The following is a 23,465-nucleotide window of genomic DNA, read 5'->3' on the forward strand; positions in this document are numbered from 1 at the left end:
CACTCATTGTTCAGCCTCTGCTGTGTGCAGGATGTTTTCCAGTTAAGGATGAGCCCATGGAATTAAATTTATGTCATTTGTCACCAAAGTTTTTAGGCAAGCCAGCTTTCGGACAGACTCAGACATTTCAGTAGCCACTAAGATAATGTGAAACAGATTGGGGATTTAATCAGCGAACCTGGGGAACAGGACCTGATAAAGGACACAAATGTGTCTAAAGTCATCTTCAGGATACTGGCATGAGCTTTAGGTTTCAACAGGAAGAGTGCAGACAGGAGGTCAAGAGGTCGCCATGATTAGCCAGTATGTCAAGATTTGTTTTCATTCTAGTTCTATGAAGTGGTCCAAAGAGGGGACAGAGTGGCTCTCAGGACAGAGACATCCTCCACATAGTAGGGTGGTTGCCCTCATCTACAGGGTAGGGCTATCTTTCCAGGCTGTGTTGCACCTGGAATCCTGGGTAATTGCAGATTTAGGACAACTCAAAATTGTTGGCATCTTTTGGGAACCTAAAAAAGGACACTGAAAGTTGATGGTAAGACTCCAGGGTTACTCTGATCCTAGGGTCCCGGGTCCTAAAGAAGGACACCAAAGGTTAGGCATTACCAGTTTTTAGCTAGCTACTCATTGAGTGGTTATCACACATTTTTAGAGGTAAGCAGGTGCCCCAAAGTACAAGAGACATGAAAAATGAAGGGACAGATTGCAGATATTACCCCGCCTTGGTTTACCTTGTTAGCAGAAGCAGTTTGAAGAGCCTGCTGGAGACTCGGCCTATGCACCACTCTTCCTTAGTCCGTCTGTTCCCTTCATCTCGACTTAGTAACGCCTGTGCAGGAGGCCAGCACCTGATTCCCGGCTGCTGATATTTTGGTGCCACCGATTTGATTTTTTTTCAACTTTTATGTCATATGTTCTGTTACCTACTTTAAGACCCGACTCTTCGTGCCATCGGTTCACCGCCTACACGGCGTTATCTTTTCAGTAAGTTCTCGGACGTGCGTGGAGAAAGAGAGAAGTGGTGATTGGTGCTTTGGCGTGAGTAAGAAGTCACTGTAAATAGAATGAATGAAACTATTTTTAAATGTCTCCTGGAGAAAATGTCATGTTAATTAACACTTACCAGACTGGAGCTAAGCAAATTTTAATTATATATATATATATATATATATATATATATATATATATATATATATATATATATATAAAAGCCTACACAGTCTTGTTATTCTAACACAGCTCGAAGAAGCAAATGAAGAAAACTTCTAAAACTGTTGAGCAGCTCCCCCTAGCATAAGTAGTCTTAGACAAGCACACCCGGAAACAAATCCTGGCTGCCTTTTTCTCTCTAAAGCATGTGTTGTTTTTCCATGTCTAATTAAACAGGCAATTCTGAACATTGTTCTCAGTCTGCATGTCAGAGATAGCTATCAGAAGGGATTGCATAACCTAGCAAAATTACTTCTTGTTAAAATATTTTCGAAATAATATTACTGTCACTCTGGGCAACCTCTGTCCCTTGCTCCTGTCTTAGTTGACTGGATTAGGAAGATTTTTTTCTTTTTTTTTTTAAACCTTGGTCATTCATTTAGGGAAGAGAAGTGACAGGGTTGGGAAAGATTCCTAGAGTAGGCTAGGGAAAGCTTCATAACTAACTGTCTTTGGAGAATGGGTATGGTCTTTGAAGCCACCATCTCTGAGTGTTATGTTCTTGGGGAAGCTCTATACTACTGTGCAACAGGCTGTGTTCCTCCTTGAAATGGGTCACAGCACCAGTGTAATCGCTGAGCAACTGAAACCTACTGGAAACACTCAGTGTCAGCCCTCCGTCATTGTTACTATCACTCCGCCAGGAGTGCTTGGATGTGAACAGCAGCAGCAGCTAAGGCTTTGATTTCCAACCTGAAATGCTTGGGGCAAGTTCTTAGAACTCGGTTTCCTCGTCTCTAAGTGGGGTAATGACAACTCCTGGGTACAGTTGTACAAATAGAAAACTCATGCCGAGTGTCTAGACAACAGTCGGAATGGGGAGAACAAGCAGAACACAGCTATTGGGCTTTTCAGAATAACAACATTAATTCTCAGAGACTCCGAGACTAGGAGACAGCAATGTCAATGTTCTGTAAACCGAAAGCAGAGGTAGACACTGACTCCGCAAACCTAGAAAAATCCAGTTAAATCCTACAGATGACGAAGGCCTAGGAATTGCTAGCACCTGGCCTCTCTAGGTACCAAAGAGAAGATGAACTAAAACCAAGAGGGTTGATTAGGATTCCATTTTTAAAAGCCATTTGGAGATGGGGAGCTGGCTCAGTGAGGGCGGTGAGGGCCGCGTTTGGCACGCAAGCATGATGAACTGAGTTCAGATCCCCAGCATCCATGGAAAAGCAGGTCTGCCCCTGTAATCCCAGCTCTGGGGGAGCAGGGGAGACAAGAAGATCCTGACAATCCCTGGAGCTCCAGGCTCAGTGAGAGACCCTGTCTCAAAAACTAAGCTTGAGAGCATATGAGGAATACAACCTCTGGCCTCCATGCTCACCCCCACCCCAGCACCCATCCATACCTACCACCACATCCAGACACACCAGAACTGCAGATCACGATGCTCACTTCTTGCAGTCAGGTGCTCTAAGGGAAGGATACTAAGCTAAAATCACAGCTCTTAATGGGGAAGTCTGCATTCATAGTGCCAAGACCTTTGGTTGTCGCCTCCCATTTGATGCCTGGAAAGTCAACAAGAAGGCGCAGATTCTCCCCGTAGATGAGACGAGATGAGCCTTCTCACATGCCTCTTCTGTGTACCAGGCAGACACAGAGCCAGAATTCAGCAAGTCCTTTAGTCTGTCCAGACACCCATTCCCACAGTGTCCAGCCAAAGGCTGGGCCTTACTGTCAGACAGCAGCTCTGTCCCAGAGCGGATCTTCCATCCCTGGCTTTCAAGGCTCCTTTCTCTATGGACTTCCTTTCAGTCCTGGTTCCTCCCCGGGGAAGCTTCGAGCTGTGCTGCCACCTTCAGCTGCTGTCAGTTTCTCTTGCTGCTCTCTAGAAAATGGCATGGCATTGCTCCCTCTAAAGAGGTCAGGTATTTGGAGTCATACACAGACCTGGTGCCATCCATGTTTCTCTCACGTTTTTGCTCTCAACTTCAGCTACTCTGAGTTCTCAAAGTGCAAAGTTCTCAAAGGTGGGAGGTTGCACTTGGCCAGTGCCTTGTGTATCAGCCTTTATGGCATGTACAGTTTTCCCAGCACAGCCAGGCTTGGAGGCCGCTATTGTTCAGTGGATTATGTGGTGCAGAAGTGATCCTTTGAGATTACACTGTGTAAGCACACGACTAACCGCTTTAATAGATCTATGTATGTGATATGTTTTCTGTTTAATGTCGGCTTTGAAATATACAAAAATAGCACATTTACTAGATTTGATAAAGAATTTTAAACTGGTGTTTTTTTAAATTCCGTATTTTAAAATTATATAGGATTATATATATATATATAACATGAGATTTGTCACTTTGAAATTTTTGCTTTCTTTTATTCTTTGACAATTGCATAATTTTATATATATATACATACATATAATCATTTTAGTTTTTCATTCCTACTATCCTCTCATCCCCCTCCTACTCTAGTGTGTGTGTGTGTGTGTGTGTGTGTGTGTGTGTGTGTGTGCATCCGTCCTGCCAAGTTTAGGCTTGCTTCCAAGAGCATCTACAGAGGGTTATTTACTAAGCATGGGATACTTATCAGTGACGACCCCACTGAAGAAAACAGCATGCCCTTTCCAGCAACCAGTAGCCCCTCAGGAAGGGGTGGAGCCTCATCATCTGACAGTGTTTAGGTATACAGTACACTAGTACATCATATCGGCCTTGCTGCCCGACCAGCACAGCATCCTCTCCAGGATGTTTTTCATCTTGCAAGGCGCCAACTCTGTTCCTCTGAATCACTCATTCCCGCTCTTCCCAGCCTCTGACCACCACCGTTCTAAGTCTCCTGGATGCTGTGAGTTTCCTAGCTCTTACACAAATGATTATTAGTAAGAATGAGTGAGTAACAGCTGACATTTGTTGTCACTATGATCCAACAGTTTACTTTACAGGAGTGAAATTGAGCTCTTTTTCCATCCCTGAAATAACTTAAAACATGTTTTTAAGGAGAAAAGCCACCATGAACTTCTTATAACCCAGCTTAAAAATGACTATGCCGTGAGTTTTGGTAAGTGCTATTTCTAGCTGGCTTTTCTTCCCCCCAGCCCTCCTTGGTCGCAGCTTTAGTCTAAGCTGCCGTAAAGATACCAACCCTTGTGTCTCACTTCTGTGGTTCATTCTTAAGGTGCTCCAGCCTTTTCTCTGTCCAGTTTTATTCTGAGTGGAGTTATCGTCACTAAACAGTGGAACAAATAAGAAAGACAAGTGTTCATGTATTCATTCAGCCAACACTTCCTGAGTGACTGCCACTGCTGTCTCTTATTGTGGTTTGAACATGAACTGTCTCCCAGAGGCTCATGTTTTGAAAGCCTGGCTGCCAAAACTGGTAAATCCAGTCCTTGAGAGCAACTGGATTATCAGGACCCTGAGCCAATCAGTGGATCCAGTCCTTGAGAGCAACTGGATTATCAGGACCCTGAGCCAGTCAGTGGATCCAGTCATTGAGAGGCGGCTGGATCATCAGGACACTGAGCCAGTCAGTGGATCCAGTCATTGAGAGGCGGCTGGATCATCAGGACCCTGAGCCAATCAGTGAATTTATCTGCAGATGGATTCTAATTTTAGGTTACTAATGGAATATGATAGCATGATGGGAACTGGTGGGAGGAAGTAGTCAGCCAGAGTGTGTCTTTGAAAGGTCCCTTGTCCCTGGCCCCTTCCTGCCTGTCTTTCTGGCTCCCGTGAGATAAGCCGTTTCCTCTGTCATCCATTTCAGTTGCAAGGATGTTCTATCTCACTTTGGGCCTAAAGCAGCGAATTCAGCTGACTTTGTTCTAAAGGTTCTGGAACTATGGACCAAAACAGATCTTTCCTCTTTAAGTTCTTTCCTCCATGTATCTGTCATAGCTACAGAAGTCTAGCACATCTGTACATAAGGAGCTCGGATACTATGGCTAGCTTTAAAGGACTTGCATTTTATTAGATGTGGGCGTTTAACCCAGGCCCTGAGACAGATGCATAAACTTAGAGTGATGGCAGTCCACCAAGACAATAACAGAGGTAGGGGTTCTGCCAAGGAGGGTGACGTCATCATCCTGGTGTCTTCCGTACCTTTCTTCCTAGTCTGGTCGTTTGACTATACTACTGTGTCTAGCTTCTACAGTAACTGCTCATAGTCCCTGGGGTTATGGAACCATTGGGTGACTCTGGAGCAGCATAGTGGGTCCTCATTTGGGTAAGAGTAGCCAGTTCCCATTGCCACGTCGTTCATTTTCTCTACTGGACAGAGACATTACCACCTAATTAAGTCACTCCACCTTGGTCACTACAGAACGGCAGCCTAGGTGAGTAGAGCAGGTAAATCTTACAAATGAAATAATGCCTGTCAAAACAAGAACTGAAGAACCAGCTTAAAAGGAAAAGGCAGGCATTGATGATGTCAGTCCATTTATGCACTGTAGTTGGCTCACAGAACCCTTAGATAGTTAGGAACCAGCTCCAATATACCCAGGGTAGATAATTAATTTATGTGTTATTTGGTTGCCATAAGTTAAACTTTTGAAATGTTTTAATTGATCATTGATACAATAAGCCCTGGTCCCCATTCCCTGTGAGTGATTCGGGGTTCATTGATCCCTGTATATTACGGACCTTGACTACCTTTGGCCTGGAAGGACAGTTCCGGATTCTAAACAGTGACATGGAGACAGCACAAGTGTTCAAGACTGTGTACTTTCCATCCAGGCCGTGGCTCATCTTTAGGTATTAGGACGTAAAAAGACAGCTTTGGAAATAAGTGGACTTTTATTTCCTCTTTCCCGTGTCGTCTTTAATTTATGCAGAGTTGAGTTTTCAAATAATGCAAAGTTATAGTGAAAGAGAGTCCATTTGGGGCCACTCTTTCACCCCAAATGACAATTATCTTAGACTCTCCATTTCTTTAATGGCCTCCTCCTTATTCTCACCTTCTGTGGTTGTTGTCGGAATTAACTGGTACGTATTAAGTAAACAATAATAACAGTAAGAATAATGGCTGACATTTACTAAGCTAATACTACTGGGGCCTGTGGTTGGAGTTTATCTGTATCTAAATCAATTACGGCCCACGGGCTAATGTGGTGTCTAACAAGGGAAAGCTGCCATCAGCACTAGCTGTTATTTTTATTCTTGTTACTGCCTTTATAACTGTAAGAAACCTTAGAATTGTAAGAATCAATGTCTCTGCCTTTCCGTTGTTGAAATTTCATGGGAACATCAGTTAAATGTGTGTGCTGTCATGCCAAAAGCAAATGAAGTATTGTCTGGGAGTTTATCTTTTGTCGCATGAAATGAAGGAGAGAGCAAGAGAGGGGAGGTGAGTAGGAGGCGTGAAGACCCCAACATGTGTGTTCTCTTTGGGTGCCCCCAGTAGGACAAGTGACTGTTGGACAACAAACGTCCGCCGTTTGTGAACTTTCCTGTCAGCATATAACTGACGTGAGATTTTGCAAAGTGGCATAAGGTCCAATGTGCCAATTAAATTTCGTCATGAAACCTTAGATTTTATCAAATATATCCTTCCAGCCATCCTATTTATGGTAAGTTCCTTTCCCGTTTTGGATTATGTTGATTTGGAAAAAATGGATGCCACCCTGTCTTTGAGTCTTAGAGGAAGATGCACTCATTGATTTTGAATGCAGAATTTGTGGGGAGATACAGCTTAAAAGACTGGCGTGTCTGGGGCTCCTTTGGACATTCGTAAAGCTTTTCCAGCAGGTCACGGTTTTTTGTTTTGTTTGTTTATTTATTTTGTTTTTCCTAAAGGAAAACAGACACTAATCTAGTAATGACTTTGGATATGTCTTCATAAAAAGCCTTCCCCGGGGTTCTTGGGACCTATGCAAGGTCTCACAGAGCACAGGCTGTCCTGGAAGTTGAAACAGAGTTAAGAATGGCCTTGAACTTCTGAGCTCCTGCCTCCCTGTCCCTAGTGGTAAGATTATGGACTTGAGCCCCCAAACCTGGCATCAGCAGCTTTTTATCAATTACTTTGAAAGGCTAGTACAGTGCAAACCTCTACGCTGGTGGCTTACCATTAAAAGGTCAAAGTGTTTCTTATTTCACATGCATAAGGGGAGGATAATATGCCTGAAAACGAGATGAATTGAAAGTGCTCATGATACTAAGTGACGAAAGCGTCAATGTCAGAGGCACCAGAAAAGTTAAATTATTTCATGAAATTGAGTATGGAAAATATTATTTCTAATTAAGGTAGGTTTTCCTTACCATGTGACTGTAAACACATGCAGGTACATCTGAATTAATCTAGAGGTTCCAGTCACACAGGCTTGCCAAGACATGCCTTGGCAAAACAAGCAAGCTTATCTTCAGGGCCACATAGCTGATTGAAGCTCATAAGTCTGCACTTTAATTTTGTTTTGTTTTTGCTTTTTACTCAAGCAGGAGAATGTTCTTGCTGGGCTCTATAGATAAGGAATCAGCAAGATGACTCTGAAAACTGGTTTTTCTCTAGTGTAGTTGGCGGTAGGAGCTGCACCCTGATGAGTCTGTCCCTCACAGGCTTCTCCGGGAACAGCTGTGGTCTTGACGGGCGCCGCATAGGAGAATTTTAAGATGAGGCCGTATGAAGCAAAATTAGGATTTATCAAGTTATGACAGGATTTTTTTAAAGCAAAGAAAAGTATGTTGTTTGTTTTTTAAGATTAAGATAAGGGTGCCAGGGAGACAGCTTGGTAGGCCAAGTGCTTGTGATGCACCTATGAGAGCCAAAGTTTGGTACATTTATGGTGGCCCACTTACAATCCCAGCCCTTTGAGAGGTAGAGACCGGGGCTCCCTGGAACAAGCTGGCTAGCCAGACTCACCATATTGGTAAGTTCTGGCTCAAATGAGAGACCCTGCCTTAATAAATAAGGTAGAAAATGATTAAAGAACCCTTCCAAGCCAGCCTTGGGCTTCTAGCACAAATGCATCTGTGCAGTCGCAAAAGAAGAAAGGAAAAGGTTATTTACATTAAGACTTAAGCACCAGCCCTCGAGAGAGAGGTGTCATACTGTGGGATAATGCTCTTGTACACTGTAAAGATTTGTCACTTGTATTGGTTTAATAAAATGCTGATTGGCCAGTAGCCAGGAAGGAAGTATAGGCACGGCAACCAGACAAGGAGAATTCTGGGAAGAGAGTGAATCGCCAGCCAGATTCAGAGGAAGCAAGATGAGAATGCCTCATTGAGACAAGGTACCAACCCATGTGGCTAAACATAGACAACAATTGTGGGTTAATTTAAGTTGTAAGAGCTAGCTAACAATAAGCCTGAGCTAATAGGCCAAACAGTTTATAATTAATATAAGCCTGTGTGTTTCTTTGGGATTGAATGGCTATAGGACTGGGTGGGACAGAAACTTGGGTCTACAATGTCACCTGAGCAGAGGATAGAAATAGTACACACTTGAGAAAAATGCAGTTTGGTACAGAGATGGATGTCATGGGTGGGATTGTGGATGGCTTGTTCATGGTCAAACCCTAATGGAGGAGAATATTAGTGAGTTTTAGGCAACAGTCCAGGGAATGGTCAGGATTTCCCAAAATAGGGTAATTCTTATGCATGAGTCAGGTGCATGATGGGAATAAGCAGCTTAACAATGATACAAAGATGCCATTACAGCAAAGGACAGTAAGCCACCATCAAAGTTTGTCATGTTGGTAGTCCCTGAATCTCATTAGCCTTCTAACCCCGTTCAGCTGGCCTATTAGCAAACTGCCCTGCTTATCCGACCTCCCTCATCCAGACCTAGAGGGCACACAGAAAGAATGAAGAGTGTGACCAGATGTTCGAAGCCTTTCCACAGGGGCCAGTCAGTGGGCCTCAGCTCATTTTCCCAGGGATGAAGCCCTAATAGAACAATCTCCCAACACCGACCCTCAGGTGGGGCATGAGAGCAGCAGACATGGTAGACTTCTCCTCCTTGACACGCCACCATGCTGTGCTTCACAGACCCATCACTGTCCCTCCACCCCCTGTAAATGCCCTACTTAAGACTTAAGGGAATGCACACCAAATTTAGGAGCGATTGTAGATAGAGGCAATGTGGGAGCTTGGCTCGGAGGCTTCTGGAAGACTGAGCGACTAGGGAAGACACTCAAGGCTAAGCACGCATTTTTAAGCATGTCCAGGTCAGTGCTCCTGTTTCTGGCTGCTGCTTCTCTAAAGGAAAGGAGGGGAAAGAGTCGTGCTCGTTCTTTATGGCCTAAGCACTGTAACTTTGAATCATGAAGAAGCCTTTTCAGCCCAAACTGTAGCCACGGCCAGTCCTTACCTACAGCCTTGGAGTACTTACATAATGAAACAATGCCAGATTTGATTCCTGAGTACAGGACCGTATAGGAATCTAGTGACAAACTCCATCTGCTCTGTAAAGCCGTTACAGCACAGCAGACCTGACATTTATGTGAGCTGGAAAGCCAGAAAGGGAGGGTCCCACTAGGACAGGGACTTTTCGTTTGCTTAGGCTTCCCATGGGAAAAATGTGCCAAGTGGGAACTAAATTGGAAAGTAGCTAAATCTCTTTGTAGAAGTGCGAGAACATGGCGCCTCATAAATGCGCATATTCCTATCTGTCGCTGTTAAAGTGAATTTAAGAGTGTCTGCGAGAAAGGGGAAGGGAAAAGAGAAATCTTTGTTTACCAGTTCAGAACTTAAATCTCTTAAACGTGAGCATGTACACCCACTGTATCGTCTGTGTTGCATAGATTATCATTTTAATAGTTTATGTTTTTACATAAGCATACACATGTGTGTCCTAACAGAAAGTATTTGGAAGACAGAGAGCCCATAGGCAGATGAATAACAAATGTTGTGGCCACTGGATCCTCTTTTCCCAGCAAAGGCCCTTGTCCTGCTGTGACATCACTGCCACAGAAGTGGCCAACTGGGTTCTTCTCTGACTGATTGCAGCGTTCCCTGCTGTGCTTGTAACTGGGACCAGATAGAAAGATTCCTGCCTTATGGATCTAAGAGTAGGGAAGCTTGGATCTGGAGCTGGCAGGGTCATGAAGTAAATTAAACCAAGATGATAGAAAAGACAGACGGATAGACATACTTTACTACCTGGATGGGATTGGATCCAGTTCTCTTAGGTAGTCCAATACATTCCTTACTGGCTTGAAGGAAGTCAAATGGCCTTTCTGGCACTTGTGTCCGAAGGAGTCCTCACTGATGGGTAGCATTCCCAAGCAAACTGGCCTCTCAGCATCTCCTGGCTCCGCTCCTTCCCCTCCACTCTCTTCATCACACCTCCCACTGGATTGCCCTGGAGAACTGAAATGTCCTCTCACTGCCCAGTCCAGTACCCTCCCTCCTCTCAGGCTTGCCCGGTACTTTCCACAAAAGACCACAGGACTGCGGCAGCCTGCTCCTCGGGAGACAGCCTGCCTCTGCTTCTCTCGTTCTGCTGTGATGTTTCTAGAACTCATCTAGTCATGTGACTTCCCCGCTGAAAACGCTGCAGGGCTCTCCACTACGTCCAGAATAAAATCCCAATTCTTTCATTTCTCTTCTGACCCTGGAGGAAGGGCAGGTGTTCAGTTCCTATTTCTTTCCGCTCCACCCTGAACCTCACGCCAGCTGCAAACAGGGATTACAGGCGATGAGCAGAGTCGAATCCCTGAGACCTTTGGTCTTCCTGACGAAGATCAGAGTGAGTGGGATTCCTGCTCCTATGTGTTTGGTTCTGTTTGATGGTTGGGAAGGAAAAGAAGCAATGGAGAAGCTGTGGCGTGTGGTCCTGTGTGCTTTCCATGCGTCTTTCTGGAATGCATGAAGTACAGATCTTGTGTCTAGTTTGTGACTAGTGCTAGCCACCGTGGTCACCTAAGTGCCTGGCATTTTGATGCAGTTTAAATTTTCAATGATGTGGGGTTTTTTTTTTATAAGAATTCAAGGTTTAATATAAATAACAGTATTTGTTATACATCCAACTATTCAGAAAGAGAGAATTCTGTCATTAATGTTAGGTAGTATTGTGATCAAAAGTGTGTGCATTTAGAAAAATCACAAGTGTGGTAGTTACTAGGGCTATCTAGAACTAATACAGTTCTGATAAATGTGCTCTAGTGCAATCGTGTTCTCTCTCTCTCTCTCTCTCTCTCTCACACACACACACACACACACACACATACACACACACACATTTTTTAAGACAAAGTTTCACTGTATTGCCCTGGCTGACTCATGTTGTCTGTGCTTTTGACTTTATATGTTCTGTAACTTATGACCAAGTAAATATGAGGATTTATCCTTTGCTGACCTCCAGTCATGGTGAGTTTGAAAGTTAGATTGACTTCTGCACCCTGCACCAGATAAGTCGCATGTACTCGCAGTAAACTTTCACTCCATTGAGCTCCTGATACTGGAGGCTGCTTGTTACGCAGCACAAGCTACTTTTTCCTAGCTAATAAAAGCATCATGGGTGAACATTGACTATAATTCCAAAGCAGGTGGCTCCCTGTGTATGTGTGCCTTGAAAAATCCAGAAAAGCATTGTCTCTATAAGTGTCCTTAACTAGTAATTGTCAGCAGGATTTGGTAACACTGTAGCTTGTATCTTTTAATTACCGGCATAGTGACTTAATGACTTTGTTCTAAATTTGTTGATAGACAATTAAATCTGTTCCGAGCTGTTTCCTGTGGCTGTTTAGCTACAGGATTATTTTAAATGTTTCCGGTCTGCCTTTCAAAGCAGCTGCATGAAAGGCATTAGTCGCTCTAAAGTTGACTTGCCCCCCTTTTGCGTCACTTTGCCGTAAAATGGGATGTGGGACAGTCTTTTCATTGACAGGGAAAGAATCCCTAAAAGCTGAGGCTTCCTATTTTAACCTCATCACCAGTAAATGAATTTAACAAAATACTAGTAAATTTAGAAATCTCTATATCTAAATAACATAATGGGTGTTTGGGCTTCACATTGTTGCTCTGATGCTGGCTGGCCGAGTTAATAGCTGCAGGTGGTGGAGTGGACATTCCCGTATGTAAGCAAGCACTGGGGAGGTAAATGTGGTCCAGCTAATCCTGATCATGCAGAAGATAAGCTATTTCAAAGTGATGACATACTTTTGCATCTTAATATTATGTGAGAAATTCAAGATTGAATGTCAGATACGGTTTTCTAAGGGTTTGCATTCTATGAAATACTTCCCTCTGAGGTGAAATGATTATTTTGTATCTGAACATATTTTTCAAATATGCATGTGTGCCCTAAAATTTCTTCATTATAGAGTTTGGCAAAGTGATTTCCCCCCCTAGTTTCCATAAATAGAAGTGAGGTAAAATGAAGTGACTCAGATATGGAGGGAGAGAGACAGACAGAGAGACAGACAGACAGAGGTGGGGCAAACCCTTTGAGCTTTCTTATTGGGTGTCATTTCTCCATACAGAACACTGTGGTGGTCCCAGGAGCTGTTCTTAGACCTCACTCTGACCCTGGGGATTTCTAAGCGAGAACTCCCTGCTGCTGGGCAGGAAAGAACACTAGGGTTTCTCTCTGCGCTTTAAGCCCAGCTAGAAAAGACCCTCACAACCCCTGCTGTCTGCCCAGGCAGACAGGTGAGACAAAGAGGTGCCAGAGAAAAGATGTCCCCTCCTCCTGCATCCCTCTCCAGAGCAGGGTGACTTCTGTCGGCATCCTGAGCAGGTGCTCCTCTGTGAGCATCTAGGATCTTTCCTCTCTCCCTCCTCGCCTCGGGGAGTTGCCGAGCGGGTGGGGAGCTCTTGGCAGCAGCTTTAATACAGTCGCTTTGGCAGTCTGCAGCAAATGAGAAGGGGTGATACGTTTACTCTGACATGACAAGCGCACGCCGTTCCTAAAGAAAGAAATGATTCCAAGCAAAGGAAAACTTAGTTACTGGAATAAGCTCATCACTACCTGACAGTAGCTCGCAGACATTTTTGGAAATGGGAGCTTCTTCCAGCCGATGGGGCCACTGGGCATTAGAGTTAGGGGCAGCCGTCCTGGCCCGTCTCTGTGGGGTTGTCTGAGACACTGAGTTGCTGTCTGTAGAGAACCCCAGAAATTGCTCTGTGAAGGGCAAATGGGGACATCCACAATATGGAGGCGTCTTCTCATCTGTAAAGAATCGCCAAGGGCTTCCTTTTCAGTTACAGCTTCCTGGGACTGTGGAGCTCTACTCAGGGTGTCCTGACAGGGCTGGGAGTTTGTGTTTTAGCCCAAAGGGTTCAGATGCCGGTGTGGAGAGAGGAAGATCCATGACTTCTGCTCAGCCTCATCATCCCCAGCTTATTAGGGTAGGATACCTACATCCTACTGAAACAGCATTGAAACAGCCTTGTCTTTAAGGGAAGAAGCATCCTGGTGTCTCTTCTACCTCCTTCCAATTTCATTCCTAGAGCCGGTACCTGTCGGTGACCCATCAAGCTGTGACCATGGGTCTCCACCACATCAACCTCTTCCAGCCCTTTTTTGTTTCCTGTCCCATCCTTTCTTTAAAAAAAAAGGGGGGGGCTGGAGAGATGGCTCAGAGGTTAAGAGCATTGCCTGCTCTTCCAAAGGTCCTGAGTTCAATTCCCAGCAACCACATGGTGGCTCGCAACCATCTGTAATGGGGTCTGGTGCTCTCTTCTGGCCTGCAGGCATACACACAGACAGAATATTGTATACATAATAAATAAATAAACAAATAAATATATAAATAAATAAATAAATAAATAAAAAGACAAATCACTCCACATCCCTCATCACCCCCAACAAACAAGTCCTGAAGTATAAGTTCATTATGTTTATAAGCAAATATAGCTGGCTTTGATAAATGTAGGCAACCAGTAACTAAATCAGTACTCTGCATATATAGATATATAAAATATATATATATGTATATATATATACAAAATTAAGGCACAAAGAATCCCCGGGGGATACATAAGAAAAAATAAGAACAAATCCTTAAAAGTCAAATTTTAATAATAAAGTTCCCAGTGAGATACCACTACATAGTCCCTGGAGTAGCAGTAATGGAGAAACAGCCAAGTGGTGGTGGTTGGATGTGGGGAACCTGGACCCATCCTGCTTGGTGAATGGAAATGTAAGATCATGCAACCACTTATAAAATAGCATGTTAATGTGAACTCACTGCACAGCCCAACAGCTGCTCTGCCAGGACTCTCCCCAAGAGAAGTTGAGACATATTTGTACAAAAGCTCACATGTGAATGGTGATGGCATCATTCTTCATAATAGCCACAAACTGAAAACAACCTAAATTGTCCATTAAGTGATGGCTAGGTGAGCAAAATATAGTATATTCACACACTGGAATGATAAAGTTTAAAAACAAAGTTCTGATATATGCTGCATGTGAACAAATCCAACAAATTTACTAAGTGAAAAATGCCGAAGAAAAAGCTACGCATTGTGCGATTCCATTTATATGACTCTGGGAAATGCAGGTTTGTAGAGACAACGGAGCTATGATTGTCGGGATCTATGATCTGAATAATTGCAAATGGTTGTAAGGCACCTTTGAGGGGGGTCTAATGGAGGTGTTAAAACTGGGCTGTGGTAATCTGTATTCTCAATGACACTTATGCTGGGGAAGTTCCATGGAATATGAATTTACCCCATGAGACTGTTGATGTTGACGGCATGCACCACGGTCAGTGCACTAAGTTTTCTTCCTTTGTGTGAAACAGGAACTGTGGCCGAAGGGTGGACTACACAGCTTTGAGTTTCCTAAGAAGGGTGCCCTCACCAGGACGAAATAGATGAGACTACCTGATCTTGGACTTTTACTCCCCAAACTGAGCAAAATAAGTCCCTTTTCTTTGTAACAAATCGCCAAGCTTCCAGTATTTCATCATAGCGACAGAAAGCAGTGATACAGTAGTTAGAGTGTATCAGCCACCCCATCAGGACTCAGTAGAAAACTCATTTCCATTTTGGCTTAAGAAGGCCCTCAGTGAAGCACTGTAAATTCCATTTCATTACATCTCGTGCTTGGAGGCATATCTTTCTCCCAGCCTCGCAATGCAGTAGGAGATGTGGATGAAGCATCTCCTTTGCCTACCCAAGGATGATGTCTCCAGGAAGAAAAGCCCTTGTGGAGTTGACAGAAATGTTAGCCGAGTGTGCGGTTCTTTCTTTCAATGGGATAGCGTAGCTCCTTTAAAGAACCTGGATGCTCAAACCTGGGAATTTGGTAAATCATTTCCTCAAAAATGAATGAAGAGAGATTTTTGGTTTAAGGAAAGTAATTGATAGGAGTTTGTCATTGACAGGGGTTTGTTTTCAGTTTTGCCAGTGTTCAAATTCAAACCTTAACCAAAACCTGTAATGTTGGAAAGCTTTGTGTCCTCCATGATGGACTTGGCAACAACAGTCAAGAGATTTCTGGTGGTATGGGTGGAGATTTCAGCAAATGTGCTTTTTTTTTAAACAATGTGAATGAGGTGTCATATCTTGAAGATGATGGATAGAAGTGTTGGTTCTAAACATGAGAGCTATGGCCAGTAACTAATACCGTGAACTCTGGAGTCAGGCTACCCGGGTCCAAAGCCTAGTATCACCACTCATTACTTGTATAACCTCAGTTAGGTTCTTCATCATCCTATGCCTCAGTGTGCTCATCTGTAAAATGGGAATTAAGTGACTAGGCGTGGTGGTATACACTGTAAAACTGAGGAATAAAGCTTGAGACTTCAAGACCAACACTATCTCAAGAAAGAAAGAAAAAACGGTAATAAAATGTTACCTAATTCAGAGGTGTTGTAGATGTGAAAATGAGTTAATGTATGCAAATATTTATGAACACTAAATATATATATATATATATATATACACATACTCAGTTGTTATTACTGGTCTTGATGAATAATAATTTATAAAATAAAAACTTAAGTACATAGTAGAAGTTTTGCCTTTGAGCCTCTGTCATTTGAGGGTTGTTCTTAGCAAGTATGTGTAATAGGTTTTTAAGAGAGATTTGAAGAGGTAATATAATTATGTAGAGTAGTTTAAATAAGAATATAAGTATGTTACAGTTATGTGACATTTCAGTTCCCTGCCTCCATGATGTTGAAAATTATGATGTATCATTTGAGCTCTAGGAATTTGGGAGATTATGTGACCAGAGGGGAGTGGCAGATCATCCCTGCCCACTTTGTGTTTAAGAACACATACAGCTTCAAGGAGAAAGTGTTCAACTTGGAAGAAACCCGTGTGCTCGACCCTGCTGGAAGGCTTCTGTCAATCTATTTTCTTCTCTGAGATGTACAGGAAGGCCATTCGTTTGCTGGCTCTGTTCGTGTACTTTGCTGCTCTGTGCAGAACACCCTGCATGATTGCAGAAGACCCTGCATGATGCTCGAGGCCTTTGTCAGGCAGCACAACCCCAATAGGAACAATGAACTTTGGGCTTGGGCTACTGGAGCCGGTGCGGTACTTAGCTAATTCTCCCACCTGCTTTGTGAAAGCTCCAGTAACTATCTGTTGTTCCCTGTCTACCCCAGCAAAGTAACCAGAATAATCCATGCCTTTTAAATTTAGTTTGTTTATCATTGGGGAGCGTGGCCAACACAGCATGCTTGTGGAGCTTTTGGAGTTTGTTCTCTCCTTGCACCATGGGTTCTGGGGGTGGAACTCAAGCATCAGGCTTCTGTAATGAGCTCTCAGTGAACCACCTCACCAGCCTTAGTTTATACTTCTTAAATGCTTAGGAATGCATTATTTTAGTATAAAGAAGGCAAGGTGGCCTGTAGGAGAATGGTAATTGTTTTCTTTTCCTAGAACATGAAATTACCATATTTTTGGAGTGCTAATATTATGCAGACCCACTCATGTTTGATGGTAAATAACAACCAGCCAGAGCATAGAAAAGTTGCTGGCATTTCACTGGCTCAAAGGGGATTCGCTCTCTTCAGAGAAACAGGGACACAAAAGAGTCAGTCCATTTGGGATCTGTCTCTTTCATGTCCTCCAGGCCACTCGGCATGTGGCGGAGCTGGGAAGGTAGTCCAGCTCTTAAGTAGTGGTCTCTTCAATTCTGGTCACAGTTCAGGTTCTTTAAGGATGAGCAGCCTCCTGTTAAGGAGGCTTAGAATGTTCTTTCCTTCCACTTCCAGGGTATTTTTGCAAGCTACGCGAAAAGCTCTTTGTTTGTGTCTCTACAAGTGCGGGGTGGTAGTGAGCTTACTGACATACCAGCAATTTAATACCTGCGTATTCTTTGCTCTGTGGCTGCTGTGCTAGAAATACAAAATCTTGCCAAGCTGAAAGCCAAAGACTTTTACTGATCCACTAGAATCAGGTCCCAAAATTTACTGTGAAGTGAAACTGCTGTCATGTCCCTGTCCCAGCTAGGGCCTTACTCACACTCTGTGTCTTAGCATCCTACTGCAGCCAGTTCCTCTGCACAGGTAGGCAGTGCCTGCGATTGTCCCGTTTCCCTTTGTCTGATACTGGAACCTTTTGTCGATTCTCTCACCGCTAAAAATCGGTAATTAAACACTAGCTACATGCTGTTTTCTAAGCACAGTGGTACCTGCTACAAAGCCAACTCTTCATTACAGTACTTCCTGTTCCAGTGTCTGGCAGGTTCTGCCTGCCTGATGTAACATCTTTGCAAGGACCCTTGTCTTTTTGGCATACCCAGCTTCAATAGAGGGGCTCCAGCAGATCAAAGAGTTTCTGACAAAAATGCCCGCTTATTACATAACCACGGGTTCTCATCTCGTACATGTGTGCTTGCATTTCAGGAAAAAAGTGCCAGCTCGAATGCAAGGCTTAAAACTAATAAAGAAGTCCCTGGATTGGTCCATCAACCCAGAGCAAAGTAAGTTCTGCCTTCTCTTTTCCTTGTATTGTCCTTAAAGCCCCGTTTCTGCCTACCAAGTAGTCAAGGTTTATTATAGAGCTTTAGTAATCGAGACAGTAAACAAAACATACTCTCAGAACATCCTCAGTGCATGTCAAAGCTGACAGTTTCAGGCCGTTTAGTAAAATAAATAAATAAGAGGATTAGCTTTATGGCTATCTCAGATGGGGAGATCCTGATTAAGATATATAAAATAATATAAATCTTACAGGAATTTACTGATTGGTGGCTGCATTAAAATTGTGAACGTGTCGTCATTAGAGTATACTATAGGACAGCAGAGGTCACGAGACAGAGGAAGGCGTACAAATGACAATATCGACTTTCCGGAATGCAGAAGCTAGTTCTACAGATAAAGCTGCAGAACCCAGAGAACGGGCTCACACATGAAGAGCCCTCTGACTGAGGAGGAAGCCTGAGCGGCTGGTGCGTTTGCAAAGCGTGTTATTTCATTCCTTCCGATTCTCGAAAATGTCTAAGTCTGACAACACAGAAGCTGTCAAGATGATGAACACCAGATCCCCTTTAGCCCCTACGTGTGGGTTCACAGCAGTGCAGCTGGAAGGGAGTGGCAGAGGGTGCAGTTTCCTACCTAGTAAAGTTGAAACTAGGCAGACTTTACCCTCCAGCACCTCCGGGGTTGCATATGCCCCTGAGATACACGTTTCCGCCGGGAAACGTTTGACATCTCCATAACAGCGGTTTAGATAAGCTTTTGGAAGTAAAACCAAGTGTCCATCGGTGATATAACAGGTAACGGTGCTGTGGCGTGTTCTTCTGATGGGAATGCTGTGTGGCAGTCAGGGAAAATAAATGAGGGAGGAACGTGTTCCACACATCTGGGAGGGGCATTCTCAGAACAGTTAGTAGCAGAATGTTCCTTTAAATTCAAAGATATAAATGAGCAGTATTACGTGTATAAGTATATGGCAAAGATAAGCCAAGAAATAAGAAAGCATTAAGTCGAAATGGTGCACCTGACTGGGTGAGACACAGGTGGACCCAGGGGCTCTCTCTCCTGATCTGATTGTTGCTTATAATGCATAATTTTAAGAGATTATTAACTTGAAAAAATACGCTGTGCCTAGAATATCTCCTCAGTGGCTTAGGTACTTAAGATACTTTTGGCTTCCAACAGATGGACACTCATTCATCATTTTACTAAAATAGCTAATGTCTTGGGCATGGTGGTGCATGGGTTCAATCCTAACACTTTGGAGACAGAAGCAGGAGGATTACCATGCATTCCTGGCCAATTGACTTAGTGAGTTCCAGGCAAACCAAGACTACAAAGCAAGAAGCTGTCTTAGAGGAAAAAGTAAATAAAACAGTACATAAAAAATAAACATTGACTCATTTTTTAGATTGTTCTAGGGCCTAGTCCATATTGGTGATAAAATTCACTTTGTGACCGTGTGACTACCGTTACATTTCTTAAGAGAGGCTGTTGGTCTTTACTGTAGTACTCCGCTTAAGGCCAAGAAAATTCCCAAGGACGCAAGCATGTTTGACATATGTCACCTCTTCCCCATTCTGATGTCACATCACGACCGTAGCAGAAGAAGTGTGTCATTACTGGGCCTTCCTGGAAAACTGAGTTTACAACAACCTGTTTCGTGATCCCTGTGGTGGCTATACTTGGTTGTCAACTTGACTACATCTAGAACTAACTAAAACCCAAATGACTGAACACACCTGCCAGGTGTGTTAACCAAATCATTTAAAGTGGTAAGACCCACTTCTCATCTGGATCTTTGAGCTGGAAATACCCATCTCTAATCTGGGGCGCCCTGTCTGCTGGAAGCTTATATAAAGGACATGGAAGAAGGAAGCATTTGCTCCCTGCCTGCTTGTTCTCACCCCCACTAGCAAGTCCTTTCCTTCACTGCCTTAGAGCCTGCTCTTTTGGATTCCAGTGTCTACTGAAGACCAGCTGAGACATCCAGCCTGTGGACTGAGCAGCTACAGGATTCTTGAACTTTTCCATTTATAGGCAGCCATTGTTGGATTAGCTGGACCATAGCCTGTAAGCCATTCTAACAAATCTCAGATAGATAGATAGATAGATAGATAGATAGATAGATAGATAGATAGATAGATAGATAGATAGATAGATAGATAGATAGATATTCATTCTGTAAGTTCTGTTCTTTAGAGAACCGTTACTAATACAATCACTTTGTCCAAGCCCAGCGTCTCTGGTTTGCTAGAGCATAGGTCCATGTGATAGCAGTTAGGACTCGTCAGCAGATAGGGGAAGGACTAAGAGTTTCGATGCTCACTTCAAAGAAAAATGAACACTTATAAATCCACTTAAGGGGCTGGGGTAGATGGCTCAGCAGTTAAGAGTACGAGCTGCTCTTTGGAGGAGCCGAGTCCAATTCCCAGCATTCACATGGCAGTTAACAACTGTCTGTAACTCCAGTACCAGGTTATCTGACACCTCCACACCACTGCACATAAAATAAAGTTTAATGGATTTGATGAATTTTATTATTAAAAATAAATAATAGATCCACTTAAGGTTGACTGTGTCAGAGTAATGGTGCAGCTGATTGTCTCCCAGTTAGGCCCCTGCTGCTGGTCACCAGGCCCTCCCCAGCAGCCTCTCTGATGCTCGTCACTACTGTAACTTCGTCTGTCTTTGGAGACCACAAGATACCTGATAACACAACCCATCACCATTCCATGCAAGCACCCTGAAAATGGGCTGTTCTTTTATAAAGCTTCCCTTAGATCTGAGTTTTAGGGGGTAACTGGATGGATAGATACTGTTCAATCCTGCTGGAATAGTAGTTCTCAACCCGTAGGCTGCAACCCCTTTGGGGTCACGTGACCCTTTCACAGGGATCATCTAAGACCATCAGAAAACACAGATAATTACATCATAATTGATAACAGTAGCAAAATTACTGTTATGAAGTAGCAACAAAAATATGTTTATGGTTGGGAGTCACCACACCATGAGGAACTGTATTAAAGGGTCGCAACATTAGGAAGGTTGAGAACCCCTGTGCTAGAAAGAACCTTTTATTTCACCTTGACACCTGGAAGCTACTCGGTCTGCAGGGAGAGAGTGGACTACAGCTTTTAGAGATGTATATTAAATGGGCTTGTATGCTTACTTTAGAAATAGTGTTTTCCACATAGCGTATGTGTGCATGCACGCATGAGAGTGTGTGTGTATGAGAGGGGGAAACTCTGTGTGTGTGTGTGTGTGTGTTTGCATGTATGTAAGGGAGTGTGTGTGTGTGTTTGCATGTATGTAAGGGAGTGTGTGTGTGTGTGTTTGCATGTGTGTAAGGGAGAGAGTGTGTGTGTGCTTGCATGTGTGTAAGGGAGAGAGAGAGAGTGTATTGTGTGTGTGTGTATTTTAAGTTGCAAATGGAATCTTGTATACTTAGAGTGCCTTGAGAATTAGGGGAAAAAAGATAATTGCCCTTAAATGGGGCTGTGTAAATGAAATATAGGATGTTTACGCAATGAAAGATTGGCCAGCAGTTTAGCCAAGTTTCTACAGTGGTGCACAATGCTGCGTGAATCCTGATAATTTGATTATCAATCCTGCATTAGTTACATAGAGCTTGTTGCACTCTATAGACTTTAAAAATACAAACAAAATAGATAACTGAATGTTTTTATCACATTCAGAGGCACTGCAAGATAAAAGGCAAGAAATGATTCCCTGGGGCAGAGGGACACACAGTTGGGAACTAACCTTGGGTCAGTTATAGCTTGTAATTGAGGTTGTAGTAATTAGTTTTGGTTTGAGTTTCACAGTTGCTTATATTGGTTTTGTTTTTTATTTCAAACAAAATAATTAAGCAAATAGAAGCAGCTATGTATAAACTACCACTGAGAGTGTATCAGAAAGGCCAGAGTGAGTCTTCTGCCCCAAAGCTCACTTGGAAGTGGCTGATGATCATTAAGAAAAAGCCAAGCAGGGTCAGATTAAGAGGAACCCAGTCGGTGGTCGAATTTGATGTGTGCAGGTGTGGAGGCAGACCAAGTCGAGTCTCTGTCCACTTGGGTTTCCATCTGGACCTGAGGATTAAATTGTTACAAGGTAGATAAACAAGAAAAGTATATCAGTGCTGGGAAGCTCTATAGAAAAATGAAGGCCCAGAGCTGTTGAAAACCTCAGTGTTGGTAAATTGAGCAAGGAGAGGCAGTATTTGGAGATGGTACTTTGTACCTTCAAAGGGAGAACATTAAGAAGGTAGTGTCTTGCCTCCTGTCTTAGTGAAGTTTCTGTTGCCATAATAAACCAGTACAACCAAAATCATCTTAGGGAAGAGATTATTTCATCTTATAGCTTATAGTCCAACTCTGTGGGAAATCAGGGCAGGAACCCAAGGCAGGAACCTGGAAGCAGGAACTGAAGCAGAAGCCGTGGAAGAACGTTGCGTACTGGCTTGTTCAGCCTGCTTTTCCATGCCATTCAGGACCACCTGCCCAGGGATGGCGCCTCCACAATAGGCTGGGCCCTCCTACATCAATCACTAATAAAGAAAATGTCCCACAGGCCTGCCTACAGGCCAAGCCTGTGGAGGCATTTTCTCAGTTGTGGTTCCCTCTTCTCGAATAATTCTAGCTTATGTCAAGTTGCAAACAAACAAACAGGATGCCCCCTATATAAACCAGGTTTTCCTTGCTATGACAAACACCTGAGAAGATGCACCTGGAGAACAGAAGGTTTATTTTGGCTCATAGCCACTTGCTTTGTTGTTTCTTGGCCTCTGGTGAAGGAGAAACATCATGGCCAGGAGCATATAATATAGCAAAGCACCTCATGGCAGCCAGGAAAGTGAAGCAAGGAGACAGAGACAGGGATAATGCACATGTGTAAAGGGCCAGAGGCAAAATGCATCTTCAGGAGCCTGCCCCTACTGGCCTGCATCCTCCAGCTAAGCCCCGCATGCTGAGGTTCCCACCACCTCTCAGTAACCCGCTGTGTGTAACTGTCAGTGAATTCATCAGTGATGAGCTTCATGATCCAGATGCCCCCCAGACACCGTTCCTCTGAACATTGCTGGGTACTAAGCCTTTACGGCATTACCTTTGGGAGGCCGTTGTCAGATCCAAACCATATTACTGCCTTACATTTTTGTGGCTGAAGTTTTCCATATTTGGAGATTGTATGTGTCACTGAAAATGAAAGCTGAATGCCTTTACTTCTGAAGCCCATTTTGCCCATCGTTCCTTCCTTGGATCACTTTACATGTGAAACTGAGAAGCAGCAGAAAGAAAAACCTCTCAGGGTGCAAGTTGGTCTTACAGAACTTTGTAGTGCCCACTCAGTAGCTGCTGAGATTTGTGAGTTAAAGCAGATACCACTGTGTAGCTTCTTGCTTTATAAACTCATGTACCATGTAGCCGTAGTCCCTTTCGAGTATGTGGAGAGGAGAGATAACACAGTCGGTGGCTTTTCCCTCTCT

At 43.5% G+C, this 23,465-nt stretch overlaps 1 protein-coding gene across 2 annotated transcripts in view; it reads left to right on the forward strand.

The window, feature by feature from the left end:
- C5H1orf21 (chromosome 5 C1orf21 homolog) overlaps positions 1-23,465 on the forward strand; it is a 197,853-nt gene that overhangs the window by 150,735 nt on the left and 23,653 nt on the right. For both annotated transcript variants that reach the window (XM_048431064.3, XM_087906430.1), the window contains exon 4: positions 17,909-17,985. In XM_048431064.3, the coding sequence (XP_048287021.1) occupies positions 17,909-17,985 (77 nt within the window). The remainder of the gene's footprint in view (positions 1-17,908; positions 17,986-23,465) is intronic.

This window comes from Myodes glareolus, chromosome 5 (assembly GCF_982192425.1).
Source record: "Myodes glareolus chromosome 5, mMyoGla1.1, whole genome shotgun sequence".
In the NCBI taxonomy this organism is placed as follows: domain Eukaryota; kingdom Metazoa; phylum Chordata; class Mammalia; order Rodentia; family Cricetidae; genus Myodes; species Myodes glareolus.